The sequence below is a fragment of the Electrona antarctica genome (assembly GCF_951216825.1).
Source record: "Electrona antarctica genome assembly, chromosome: 16".
Classification (NCBI taxonomy): Eukaryota; Metazoa; Chordata; class Actinopteri; order Myctophiformes; family Myctophidae; genus Electrona; species Electrona antarctica.
Genome location: NC_136797.1, coordinates 42,210,860 through 42,225,010, shown reverse-complemented (window position 1 = coordinate 42,225,010; position 14,151 = coordinate 42,210,860). Strand labels below are relative to the sequence as shown.

At 40.7% G+C, this 14,151-nt stretch overlaps 2 protein-coding genes across 3 annotated transcripts in view; one reads left to right on the top strand and one right to left on the bottom strand.

The window, feature by feature from the left end:
• LOC306939097 (mitotic-spindle organizing protein 2-like) overlaps positions 1 to 6,277 on the top strand; it is a 109,086-nt gene extending 102,809 nt beyond the window's left edge. Inside the window, exons 2-5 of one of the 2 annotated variants that reach the window (XM_079523588.1) lie at positions 1,202 to 1,385; positions 2,035 to 2,195; positions 2,696 to 2,824; positions 5,070 to 6,277. In XM_079523588.1, the coding sequence (XP_079379714.1) occupies positions 1,219 to 1,385; positions 2,035 to 2,195; positions 2,696 to 2,824; positions 5,070 to 5,209 (597 nt within the window). In that variant the 5' untranslated portion in view covers positions 1,202 to 1,218 and the 3' untranslated portion in view covers positions 5,210 to 6,277. Of the gene's footprint in view, positions 1 to 1,201; positions 1,386 to 2,034; positions 2,196 to 2,695; positions 2,825 to 5,069 lie in introns of those variants that run through there. The other variant, XM_079523589.1, reaches the window with a different exon arrangement.
• Positions 6,278 to 7,296: 1,019 nt separating this feature from the next.
• Positions 7,297 to 10,260, bottom strand: LOC306939243 (uncharacterized protein). The gene is made up of 4 exons (XM_079523798.1): positions 10,068 to 10,260; positions 8,925 to 9,063; positions 8,249 to 8,353; positions 7,297 to 7,730 (listed from the first exon to the last, which is right to left on the bottom strand). The coding sequence occupies exons 2-4, from the start codon at positions 9,060 to 9,062 to the stop codon at positions 7,563 to 7,565; spliced, it is 411 nt and encodes a 136-aa protein (XP_079379924.1). The 5' UTR covers position 9,063; positions 10,068 to 10,260; the 3' UTR covers positions 7,297 to 7,562.
• Positions 10,261 to 14,151: the final 3,891 nt, after the last annotated feature.

Below are 14,151 nucleotides of genomic sequence, written 5' to 3'. Positions count from 1 at the left end.
GATTTTTTCTATTACCTTGCCCAGAAAAGGGAGATTGGAAATTGGTCTGTAATTTCCCAACACAGAGGGATCAAGGTTATTTTTCTTAAGTAGTGGCTTAACTACAGCCGTCTTCAGTGAGTCAGGAAAGATGCCTGATTGTAAGGAGCTGTTTACAATTTGCAGGATTTCTCCAAGTACACACTCTAGCACCTCTTTGAGGAAGGGGGTGGGAATACCGTCCAGTGAACATGTGGATGAGGACATCTGCATTATGGTTTTGCGGAGTTCCTCTTCCTCGACTGTATGGAAAGACGCCAGGCTTCCCCTAGGGCGAACAAGCGAGGCACCATTTGCTGTGTTTGCAGCAGCTACATTTATGATGCCAGCTCGAATGTTAATGATTTTGGCATTAAAAAAGGATGCAAACTCGTTGCACTTAATGATTTTGGCATTAAAAAAGGATGCAAACTCGTTGCACTTAGCAGTAGAGGCGGGAAATGATTGCTTGTAAGACTGGGGAGGGTTAAGTACACGTTCAATAGTGGAAAATAGTACTTTTGCATTTTTCTTGTTCTTAACAATGATGGCCGAGAAAAATGCCTGCCTAGCCAAGCGCAAAGCTCTGTTGTAGGTAGCTGTTGAGATCTTAAGAGTCTCTAGATTGATCGTGTTTTTATTTTTTCTCCAGACACGCTCTGTTCTGCGACAGTGTGTCTTAAGTGAGCGTGTATGCTCATTTATCCAAGGTGTTATTTTGGAGTTGCATTTCTTTTTGGTTTTTAACAGAGCCACTATATTAAGGGCAGATTCTACTTTGAAATTAAATTGTTGGACCATATCATTCACTGAGGGAGTGACCAGTGATGGGGGAGCAGGTCACAGCAGGTATTAAAGTGTATGTGCGAGCTACAATTTAGGCTTTAGTGAGAATGTAAATAAAGCATGTTAACCCATTTTCTGTACTGAACGAATCGATTATTTGTGTAGATTAATTTGTTCATGATCTAAACGCTGTGAATTATGTCAATAATGTGCGTTAGTTGATTTACCGCACGTATATTTGTACGTCTCTAAATGTTATGATGACTGAATTGAAAATGGTGGACCCTCTTGTAGAACAAGTTGTACTTGAAATGTACTAGTGTAATTCTGCAAACTGTTAATAAATACTTAAATCAATCAATCAATTCATTGTAATTGCATATATTCTCCTCTATAGGTGTCCGACCGTCCGTGATGTCTCAACAGCCGCAGCAGTCTGCGCCCAGCGCCCCTGATGTGCTGGTGACCAGTAATGTCCAGAAATATGCGATGAAAAAGAAGAAGATTCTCAATGCTGAGGAGAGCGAGCTGTTTGAGCTCACCCAGGCTGCTGGGATCACCATTGATCAAGAGATCTTCAAGTAGGTTCTGTTTAGTTTCAAGGACCCCCACTGATTTGATTGATTGATTGATTACCTTAATGGCGACACTGTTAACATGAACTGCTTGCATGAAATATGGAATGCTTAAAATTAAATTTAAAAAAATGATTCAGGGTGTAGAATTGGCCTCTACAGTATAGTAACTTAATAGTTGTTTATGCTGCACTTGACCTAGCCTTGATGACCAAAGGTACATTTCTAGTATAGTATGTTATTTAGACAGATGGTAGGTTCATTGTTTACCTGCAGTGGTATCCTATAGTTTAGGCACTAGCATTTACACTGTCTCTCTGCATTTGATGTATGAGTTTACCTTGCTTTTTGTAAGTTGCTCTGGATAAAGAGCTAAATGCCTAAATTGTATTGCAATAATAATAATAATGCAGTGGTTGTCAGTCACAATATCCACAGCTGGTGTCATGGCACACCTTACCATACAGATTGGTTTTGTGCATGAAAATAAGTTCCGGAATACAGCTTTATCTTTGAGAGTGTACATATGTAACCAAAAGAACCCGTAAGGGTCGGTGCATATGATTACATTTCTACACTTGCAGTTGCAAATGGATACATGGAACACAGAGGGGTTTGCTGTGCAGGCTAAATGGCTGCTATTTTGTCCAATTAGGATCATTGTGGATCTGTTGAAGATGAACGTGGCGCCCCAGGCAGTGTTCCAGACGCTGAAGTCCATGTGTGCGGGGCAGAGGATAGCTGACGCTACGTTGGGGGACTCGTTGACCACCTCCCACACCACCAGTCTGACCACAGCACCTGCAGAACACAGGGGTCAGTTTCCACCAACACGGCACGCGCTGCTTGCAAAGTGTTTCCACAAGAATTCAACCGGAAACAGGTTTGATGTAGCTGGGAGCCAGGCATCGCAAGGCTTTAAAAGTCATTAGTAAAATCTTAAAATTAACCCTGAAACTAAGGCAACCAGTGAAGGGAGGCTCGGATAGTTGACTGGTGTCCCCCAGGGCCCTATACTGGGTCTAATAGTATTTCCCTCTACACGAAATGTTTTTGCTGAAAATAGCAGCTCTACAAGATCAGAAGGCGTCCCATTATGTCGAGTCCTTAGCTTGTGGATCTGTTATTTTCTCTGAATGCTCCCCTCATAGGGACACTAGAGTTTTTAACTGAGGAGAGAAATTTTCTTTAATAGTGCACCTACCAGCAGCAGCACATCTCCACTGACTCACTACATGTGCCGTCATTTTACTTTCTTGTGGTTTTAATTTTGGTTATGAATCCACAAAAAGCCTCTTGTTTCTTGTTTCTTGAAGAAGATGATAGTGTGGTCTCTGGCAAGAGCGCTAAGCCTCCTGCACCTCCCCCTTCATCCTCTGGTACCCGGCCCACCCGGGTCAGCACTAAGATTGTGGTCTACGGCGCGCAAGACACTCACTCTCAAGGTCCCCGTTGCTGCACTGTGTTCTTGTGTAACTCCATTCGTATGCTTGGCCTGCAAGTCGTGTTTTGTACACAAAAAACATACAGTACAGTGCCTGTTCATTCATTCCGTGGAAGCGAGGACATGGGTGTTCGAATGTGTGTGTTTATGCATGCATTATGCATGTGTGCAATAGTGCACGACTATTGATTTGTACTAGTTGCCAAGTTTTTCATAATAGTTTGATAGTTTGACTAGTTGACTAATTGTCTTTTAACTAGTAGTTATTATAATAGTCGACTAGTTTGACTACTGCCGACAGTGTCGACTAGTTTTTTTGTGTGAAACCCCTAGTGTGCATGTGTGTGGATGAGCACAATTGAACCTGTTCAAGGGTGTTGTAAAAGTGTATCATTCCCAATCATCTCATTCTGGTAGATGGATTCACCTTGTGTTTGTCAATTGTTGTTTTAAAGGGGCTATAAAGTGAATTACAAATATAACAAACAAATCTTCAGACACATTATGTATTTCATTAAGTTGTCTGTAACTTGGGCGGCATTTGGTTTTCATAGTTGTAGATATAGTTGTATATAGTCATTTTGGTGATTGTGCATTGACAGATTGCACCACCAAGCTGGATTGCAAGTGTCAGTGCTTGATTCATTAGTCTCCACAGTCCACACACAAGGCTTGCATGACAAAGATGTGCAAAGTCACAAATAGTAAACCGGATAGTATGGTAGTCCAATTAGAGGCAATGTAACATTTGTTTTCTCATGCCAATCATTTGGATTGAATTGATGAAGTCTGGAAAAGACGTGCTGTGATTGGCCAGTAGTCACTTGAGTGGCACTTGAGATGCAGCAAGCCTTCCGCACATCCGCCTAACGCTGGAGACACATGGCGCTGCCAATGAGGCTGCTGAGGCACCTATTTAAAAAAATATATATCTATGTGGAAATGGGCTCTATGCACACAGAATAACACTTCCTACTTCCAGGCCGCTTCCCTACAACTATAGGCGTTACCGATGAAACTAATTTAGGCTCTGTTCCATTTAGTGTACAGTGGTTTTCAAACTTTTTTTAATTTCAAGGACCCCCATAACTCTGAGAGTGTTGGTTCCATTTTGTACACTCTCAGATGGTTCCATTTGTACACTCTCAGAGTTACACATCCATACGAGGCCATTGGGAACCCACTCAAGGACACTTCGAGACCCACTGGTGTAGCAGAGTGTTTCCAGTGAGCCAACATCAACATGCACAATAGCAGCACCCTGACTCTGTTTGACCAGAATGGAACAGAGCCTTCATTAGTATCATTGGTAGCAGCTGTGAGGGAAGCAAGGAAGAGGCCCAAGTTCTTTCCAAAATGGCGTGTGTGCATAGAGCCCATTGGCACATCTACCTATGATTCAGTCGATGGGAGCTGGAACAGATAAATACCTGAGACTACTGCAGAGCCATTTGTTTTGATTGATTGATTGATTGAAAAATGTATTAACAGTTTGCAGAATTACAGTACATTTCAAGCACAAACTCAATACAAAGGCTGTTAACTGTGAGTGGACGACCCAATTAAGCATTACACTTGTTTCCAATAGGGTCCACCATGTTCAATTCATCAAAAACATTTAGAGACGTACAAATAGACACTTCTATATAGACAAAGGACAGAACAGGAATTCATCATAAAGGAGGTAAAAAGGGAAAAGAAACATATACAGTGAGGGAAAAAGGGGGGAAATTGTCCTGGCAATGAATGCAGATTGTAGCCTTTCCAAGACAACATCTGGGTGATTCTGTCGGTTTTGTCCAGTAGGAAATGTGTGGGCCCTATTTTACATACACCCGGCTCAAAGTGGGCGACCAGCACTGCGCAAGTGGCATTGTTGGTTTCCAACTGACACAGCGCAGTTGTCATTTTCACACCCAGCGCCTATGATTTGTATAATAGTAAATGTACCATCTGTGGTACAATCGACATACAGATCACTTTATTAGGTTAACATTGTGAGACTTCAGTTTTTATTTGATCAAAAAAAAAGCAAATGCACTTTTGTGCCCCTTTACAACTAATGTGGATGTTGATGTGTACTTTTGAATGCAGTCCATGCAATAAGCAATATTGAAAGAACATAATCATGACCCACTGTATCTCATCTTTCTGATGCATGTTTTCTCAGTTTTTGTTAGATGTTATTTGAAATATTTGATGTAGGTCATACAGGAACAATCTTCTTGTTTGTTTTGTGCTCACAGTGCGCAGTAAAGCAGGAGCTGGTCACACTGACAAGAACTCCTCCAGCCAGAAAGTGCAGCGCCAGCCCAGTGCCACCAGGGGGCAGAAGACAAAGAGCTCTGGCAGCAGTAGCTCATCCTCACAGATAACTTCAACATAATTCATACATTAATAATTATAATTGGCACAGGAGTTCTCAGACCTTTTTATAATTTCAAAAACCCCAGCGTGCCATTAGGACACAGACACCCCCATAAGCCATAACTCAGTGTAGAGATGGAACCAAAATTGGTTCCATTTGTACACTCGCAAAGTTACAGACAGGTCCGTTTAGTTCCTAACTATCAATAATTTAGCTGGGGACCCCTTGGATCCCCCTCAAGGACCCCTGGGCGTCCCCGGATCCCTCTCTTGAGAACCACTGAATCCTTACCCATCTCCAACTGTTGTCTGCCACATAGCTCTGAATTATTTACATTTGTTAAATAAAAATATTGGAAACAAGTCTTCAACTGCAAGCAGGTTTAAAAGAGACAAATATGATTGCGTAGGAGAATACTGTGGATGCTTAAAGGTAGGGTAAGTGATATTTTTTTGGTTAAAACAAAATGCTTTTTGTTTAAAGGTTAAATCACTATATTGTAATCATTGATATAGATTGTTTGTTCAATAACAGGGTTCTCCGTCTCTCCAGCTCATTAATAAATGAGTAGGTGACGCTTGATACACATTGTCAGCCAATCAGGAGAAAGGCTGCCTTAATGTTTTATAGGGTTCCCGTTCCAATTTTGTCTGCTAATTTCTTTGTCATCACTGAATCTGTATCCTGAGTTTGATTTGGTATCCCGACCTGAAAATGCATTTTCTGTATTTAAAAAGCTGGATGGACACTCTCGTTACTGAACAAACACTCTAGCAATGAGTACTATCACAATATAGAGCTTTTTAACACTTACTTAAACCAAAGAAAATCACTTACCTTTTAATAAGTGTGGTACCCATAATGATGCTTACCTTGCATTATCTGGTTTTGTCTTGCGTCGCTCTGTTAAATTATTTTGAACGTTTCAGTTTAGGGAGATGATGTTATGTTTAACAAAAAAAGAAAGAAAGAGGTTTTCACTTCAGTGCTTCCTCTTGTTTTAAGTGATCAGTTACATGTAAGTATTCAAATGTTGCATTTGTTTAAAGTCCACCATTTATAATTAAAATAAACATTTTTTCATAATCTGCAGTGCAATTATTCTGTTATGATCAAATAGTGTTGTCGTAGCAGTTCTTTTTCCTTATGGCAGGCTAGCTAGTCAGTAAAACATTTACAATCCAATAACCTGGACAACAATTATATTATTTGTTTCCCAATTCAACATTTTGACCATAACATTAAAAGGCTAAACAAACAGGCTTTTCGCTCTGAAGGTTGTCTATAATGCAAGACAATAGTTTTTTTTAAAGTCACTGAAGAATAGCTTGAAATGAAATGAAATGAAATGATTACTATATTTACCCAGGGTATCTGGGCTAAGCTCAAGAACTTGTTTCCAGCCAGGCCCTGCTCATAGAACATTTCATCGTAGTGGTTCAATGCCTTGTTCAAGGGCACTTCAGCGGTGGTAATTTTAACGTGTCGGACCGCTGATTTGAACTGGCGACCTTCCGGTATCAAGACCGCTCCGCAATCCGTTCGGCCACCGCTGCCACATTTGACTGGGTTTTCATGCATGATTATATTCTGTGACTTTCAGAAGCAGCGTCCAGTACAGGTACTGCTTAGCATTTCTTCAGCATGATGTGTGTGTGTGTGCCCTATTTGAGGGCCACAAACCACTGGAATAGAACCTGTCTCCTCTACCTGTCTCCTTGCTCAGGGGAGACATTTTATTAGGACCTTCAGGAAGTACCATTTGTTAACCAGTTGTGTCAAACCCCACACAGGATTCTCAATAGAAGAGCAGGGAGACCAAATACTACCACCCCAATTGTAGAAGTTCTATTGTATTAACATACTTCTACCATACAAACTAACATTGTATTCACTTAAACAAAAGAGTTGCATAGTACGGGATGCATACTAAGATTAGACACACCAACAGACCGACAATAGTCGGACTACCGCTCCAACTGCTGCTCCCGTGCTTGCGGTTATGTTTAGGTTAGGGTTAGAGATAGGTTGTCGATATCGGACTGTCTGACCAATGACTGGTCTAAACTCATAGTACAGCTTTAAGTTGACACATGAATTGCAGATTCGCAGGTGGCTGGAGTTTATTGTTTATTTGGATCCCAAATCCCCATTAGCTACTACCTTAGTAGCAGCTACTCTTCCTGGGGTCCACACATGAAATACATTACATAATATGAAGACATTTTACATGAAAGTATAAGAAAAACAGTTACAAACTCAGAGGTGACCTCATGTTATGGTCATTCAGGGCTAGCTCTTTGTGTTTCTGGTGCTATTATTGTCCACACATTTTGTATGTCTGTGGCAAAAATCGACTTTGTCAAAGATGTCACCAATTACAAGACATCTCGGAGGCAGCGTCGCTGTCACGTCGCGTGCGGATGGGAGACCAGCCGAACTCGGACTGGACGTCTTCAGCCAGGTGGGCACGGGACCAGCGGTGGTCCTGTCTGGAGCCTTGCCTCCCTCCTCCCCATGCACGACGTTTAGGGTTCATCTGGGAAGAAAATGTACACACATGGCTTAGCCTTAAAGCATTTAAGACCTGGAACGCATCTGTGAACGCCTTAGCTTTTAACCACATAAACCATTATTTGAAACTTTATAACTGTTGGAAATTAGCACGATATACAAGCTTGTAGATCTGCTAATTTTGAAAGATCGTGAAAGTGTGCAATTCTTTGAATATATTATTCTTTCACAGCGAATGTTTTTAACTCAAATCTTTGCTTCTGGGGGGTCCCTGGAACAAAGTATTTTGAGATGGGGGGGTCGGTGGCCAAACATGTATAATGTTTGGGGTCCTTGACATGAAAAAGTTTGAGCACCGCTGATATAGAAGAATGTGTTTTTCAGAAAACGGTCAGGATTTAGAAGACATTTGTAGAATCGACCTCAGGTCTAAATGGGTTAACAAGAATACATTACGAATTAATCACTTAAGCCCTATTTCAATAATAGTGCAAATGTTGGGGGGGAAAAGTTAGACTCTTTTGAAATAATCCTTCGTCTCACCTGAACAAAAACAGTGGTGTTCATCTGAAGTGTCTCCACTCGCTCTGACAAATGGTTCAACCAGTCTAGGTGGTCAGCAATCGATTGGCTTAGATCACCGTTGGTCTACAAAGAAAAATAAATGAGGGCGAGCGTGTTTTAACATCTGGAAGTCAAGTCAATCCAGTACAAAACCAACACCAAGCTGAGACTGTACCAGAGCAGGGTGCATCCTGTCTACCCTGCTATACAGTTCAGAATGAGGGGGATAACCACAAGTGATCTCACAAACTGTCAATGTTTCCACAGGACCACATCACAAACCTACAGGAAATACAGAGGATAGTTTGGGCCCAAAATCATAGAAGTCAGAGAACCACTGGCTAAGTTAGTGCACCCAAAAGGCCAGCATTCTATCCTGGGGTACTAATGGATATACATTTAGACCAGAGTACTTTTTATATTGCAGTATTGATACTTTTACTTGAGTAAAAAAATGTGAGTACTTCTTCCACTGCCGATGTTACTTTTGGCAGACGACACGACACGTCGTATGACGCAGTGTAATAAAAGCGGACTTTTACCCCATACAGGTTGTCCTTGAGTTTAGTTTGACCCTAGCTCTGATCCATAGCTCGAATGCCGTAATACAACGGCAGCAAAGGGCATTAGGGCTATGGATCAGGGCTAGTTTTACCCCAGACAGGTTGTCCTTGAGTTCGCTGGCGGCGAGACGAACGTGTTCCAGTTTGTCTATCTGCTCCTTCAGCCTGTCGTCCAGCTCCTGCATCATCATCAAACCTTCATCTGGCCTGACGCCACTCCTAGAAGACATCCTGCAACGTACAGCAAAAGCATTTACACAGGGGTCGTCATTTATGTCCGTATGCACGGACAAATGTGTCTTGATCAGAATGTATCAGAATGTGAAGTATCCGGGTTTTATTCAGAATATGCGTATTTATTTACAACTCACGAGTCTACGACACTATGGCAGGAGTCAAAGTGGTTCTCAAATGTTTCATTTGCAAGGACCCCCTATGAGCTTACCATATGGACCCATGGTAAGGCGTGGTTCCATTTGTACATTCAGAAAACAAACACATACCATTTCAGATGACATCATTTTGGATCTGTAGTGTTTTTCAAACATATTCATGTCAAGGACCAAAAAATGATTTTATTTGGCCGCAGAGGGGAAAAAAAGCTAAAGTATAAAACAGGGTTACAGTGGTTAAACTGATGCTATTAATTAACACATTTAGCTGGGGAACCCCTCAAGGAGCAGTGGGGGGTTGAGCACCACTGTTGAATGTATAGGGAAGCTCTATTAGGACCAGTATCAAACACAAGATTAATTAATATATATGTATATTTCCAAACTTAAAGGCTGCCATATATAATAGACATAGCTCTGGTCCATAGCTCTAATGCAAATGCAACGCATTAGAGCTATATGGACCAGAGCTAGAATAGACATATATATCTAGTGTAGTAGGCCAGGCCTACATTTGACTTAATCATGCTATAATGTTCATATCAAACACTGTCGATGGCAGCTGCTGCTGAAGCTGAACACATTTCATACTAAATTAATTCAAACAGAGCTGCTTCTCGATTTCGCAAGGCATTACTGACTGGCTAACTGAGCTTGTAGATGGAAATGGTCACAAAAGTAAATACTGTAAACAAATAACTAAGCGTCAATGTAGCCGACTAGCCGCCTAGTCTCTGTGTAATGTAGCCTACTAACGATCATGTGTGCGATGCTGTACAACTGAACAACAACATTAACACAGATCAACAGCGGAAAGGGCATGTACATTATGTTTATTATTACCTGACTGACTGTCTTTTCAACACTTTGGAGAAGTTGGAGGAAAACCCGTGAAAGATATGGTCGACTGCTAAACTGCTTCCTTCCTGTTCTTTCCCTACAAACTTGTACAAACAAGATGTTTTTAAGGCTGTCTCTGCTTGGAGAAGTCTAAACAGGCCCTTGCTTTGTCTGGCAATAAAAAAAAAGTACGGAATTTGACACCTGTGACGTCAGTTCAGTCCGACCCCTAGATTTTTCTAAATTCCATTGAAAAAAAGATGAAAAAAAGTATTTATTTTTTTGATTATTTATTGGACATTTTTTGAACACCATTTTTTAAATTAGGAAACGTATTCAAATATATCCTGTGTGTAGGCTACTTATTGCAACATCTAGCTTATGTAGTTGACATTGGTTAACAGTGTTGGGCAGTAAGTTACTAGTTACATATTACTGTAATATTATTACTTTTTCCAGTAACGAGTAAAGTAAGGTATTACTCTGCCAAAACAGTAATATTATACCTATTTACTTAAAAAAAAATAGCACATATTACATATTACTCTCTGGATTTGTTGGCTACCGTTTGAAAACATTTTATTTAAAAGGTCAAGAGAGATTGCTGCTTTATTTTATAGCCTTTTTGGCTGATTGGCGACTCTTCTTAATATTATTATTCAAAACAATTGGATTCAGTTCTAAAATAAGCTGACTAAACATATTGTGTTGTTGTAGGATCCTTTTTTGCAGGTGGGGGGGGGGGGGGGGGGGGGGGCGCGCAAAAGTAATACTAATGAGTAACATATATTGCCCAACACTGTTTGTGTATACAATATACTGTCCGTTTTGAGATTTTGCAGCTAGTGTGTGCAGTTCAGATTGTTGGAATATGCAGCTGGAAATGACTGATGAGAGACTGTTGAATATTTTGTTTTATATCCTGCAATTATTCAGTTTGGCTGATTGGAGACTTCTTATTCCAATGAATTGGATTCAGTTGTAAAAGGAGCTGGCTAAACAGATTGTGTTCTTTTGCGGGTGGAAGGGGCCCGGTTGAAAAGTAATATAAAGTAAGTAATATGTAACTATATTACTCTAGACTCCAAGTAATAAGTAATGTAATATTATTCATTTTTCTAAGGAGTAATAAGTAAAGTAAACATATTACTCTCCTAAGTAATATTGCCCAACACTGTTGGTTAATAACAACAATATCTATCATAACCAGTAAGACACCCAGAGGGCGAGAAGCGACCTCGCCACATCCGCCTGTGTGGCGGCAGACTGCTGGATGAGCGCTGGCGCTTTGGCATGGGGAGTCAGATCAACATGCACTGGCCATAGACTATATGGTGCGTTTACAAGGTTTGATGTCAGATCAACATATGGAATGTCAGAACAGGTCAGCTCCATATATGGAGATCTAAGGGTGGCAGCGTGGGCAGTGTTTTGAGTGTACAGGGTTTGATGAGGGCCCAGGTAGGGCCTTAACTTTCAGACCTGTTGAGAACTCGCCGGCAGCTGCACTAATAACTTTGGGGCGGGCCCGTTAGAGTTTGAATGGACAGGTATTAATCAAAAGGGAGACATCGAAGAGGAAGGATGGTTGGGGAAGGATCAATATATGGAATGTCAGAACAGGTCAGCTCCATATATGGAGATCTAGGTGATGATCCAGTCTTCTCCATGTATGGCTATCCAGGGTTTGATGATTCATATATGGAGACCAGCCATATATGGAGCATGTCACAAGGCGTGATGGACTGACGACTATATATGGTGGCGTGACATGTCACCAGGCGTCACGAACTGATGGCCATATATGGTGGCATGACAGACGGATCGACTGACATGTTTTGTAGGTTTTCATAGTAATCTGTAAAAATACGTGTTCCGTTTCCGGTTCGAGAGAGGATGAAATCTTGAGGAAAGCTCGCTTGGTCCCTCAGGGCTCTATCCTAGACCCCCTCCTGTTTCCGCAACATAACGTGCTGTGAGTTAGTCTATTTCTGCTGAATCAATGTTCACCCCATCATGCCGACTTAAACAAGGCAATAATACAGAGAATAAATACAAAGGTAAGATTTTTGAGAAATCACAACTGCTTTATTTATTCTCTCAATAAGCTTTTTTTTCCTTCTTTCTTATTTAAACAAGTAAAGGGTGAGTAATTACCACACATTTGAAAGGAGAAAGACCAGGTAAGATAAATAGACTGCTGGATCAGCTCTAGAAAGCACTGGTCCTTTTGACAAAATTAAATATGCATCTTAAAAGTACAAAACAAAAGAACAACAAAAAAATAGGGCAACACTTCTGTGCACAGAAGTTGTATCCGGATCCTCTGGGATTTAAGAGGCAAAAACACCCAAAGCCCAAATAATCCTACCAACAATTGTAAGCAGTCCACTCCAAAAACATCATGGTGACCTTTTAAACATAGTTATTTATTTTTTAATTAGTTCATACAATATCTAAAATGAAGCATGATCATAGCCTCCCCCCCACTGACAAAGTTTGACTGTACAGTTAAGTATGCATATACATATATACCAGTGAAACAGTCATAAAGATACATCGGAACATTTTGTAGTGTCATGGAGCGTTTTAGTAAGCAAGTAACATTTATAACCAGTTATGACATTGGCATAGTGAAGTTTCAAAATGACTGTCCATTAGAAAGAAATCAATGATGGTGCCGACAGCTTCACATTTTTCAAACAGAACAAACACAAGTCCTTCGTAGTCCATTGGAACTGCAGTGATCACAGGAAAAAAGCTTAAGCAAAAACGTTCATACATATATTCAACAAGCAAAGCTAAAAGCCTCTCTCTTTGTGATGATCGACGTCTAAGTTAAAAATAATTATTTGGACCCTGATTGTGATTATAGATAGGTTGCATTTATTGCTAGTGCCACCTCGGAGACCAGAAGCGGAATAAAAATCAGATGGTGGTTTGTTTCTTCACATTTTCCCGCCCCACGTTTCACATAAGCTGGTTTCAAATGGAATTGCAGAGAAAAGGTATTTCAGGAGCCCTATGAGAAAACGTGAAGGAATAAAAACAAACACACACTAGGCCGGGGTATATAAAAATCACTTATCACGTGGCCACCTAACAAACATCTCAATTCTTTACAGCCAAAGTGAAGCAACATAGAGTAAACGTCTCATAATCCGTTTAGGTTTCATTTTACAGCAGGGCTTCTCAAACTTCTGGATTTCAAGGACCCCCGAGTTTGTTTTGCATTAGGCCACGGACCCCCATTACAGTTACAGACTGGCAAGGGTCCATTTGTTTAAGAATCAATCATTTAGATAGGGAACCTCCTCAAGGACCCCACTTTGAGAACCACTGATTTACAGTAATTAATGAATGCAGCCCCCTTTCCCAAAACTACAGAACAAGCCTTCCAACATGATCAACTTTGTTGATCCAGTATGTCCATTGACTTCAGGTACTGAATGTGTGTGTGCGTGCACGCTGAATGTGTGTGTGTGTGTTTTCTAAAATGTCACCAGGTCCCGGGGTGGGAGGAGTCCCGTAAGCTCATCATCACATGCACACACCCGTTATCAAAGCCAGCGAAGTTCCGGTGGAAGAAATGACAATTTTTCCAAAACAATGTCCAACTTTTTGCTTCAGTTTACATGAAGAGAGCGAGCTAAAACTTAAAACCAAAACAAAAAAGCAAGGAATATCACCATAAAAAAAAACAACTACCAATCCAAGCGGTTTTGTCACAGATCACAAGCTGTGAAGTATACCCCCAGAAAGATCCACTTCACTCTTTCCATGTTAACACAACATCCTCAAATTCAAGTTAAAATATTTTTTATTTTTTTATTTTTTTGATGATTGAATAAAAGCAGTCCTTTAGTAATTGAGTAAATATGTGACAATAACTTAGAAAATGTTTCAGCTCCATAACTACCAGCAAAAAAGAAAGTGCCCTTCTGCATTTTCTTGGTCGAAAACACCTCGCAGACACTCATGGTAACGGATCAACGTGTGCCCGGTTTTAAGGACTCTATAGTCCCATGAACGGGGCATACATACAGTTTGGCAAAAAAAAACGGTGTGGAAAAAAAAATCTGTTTGT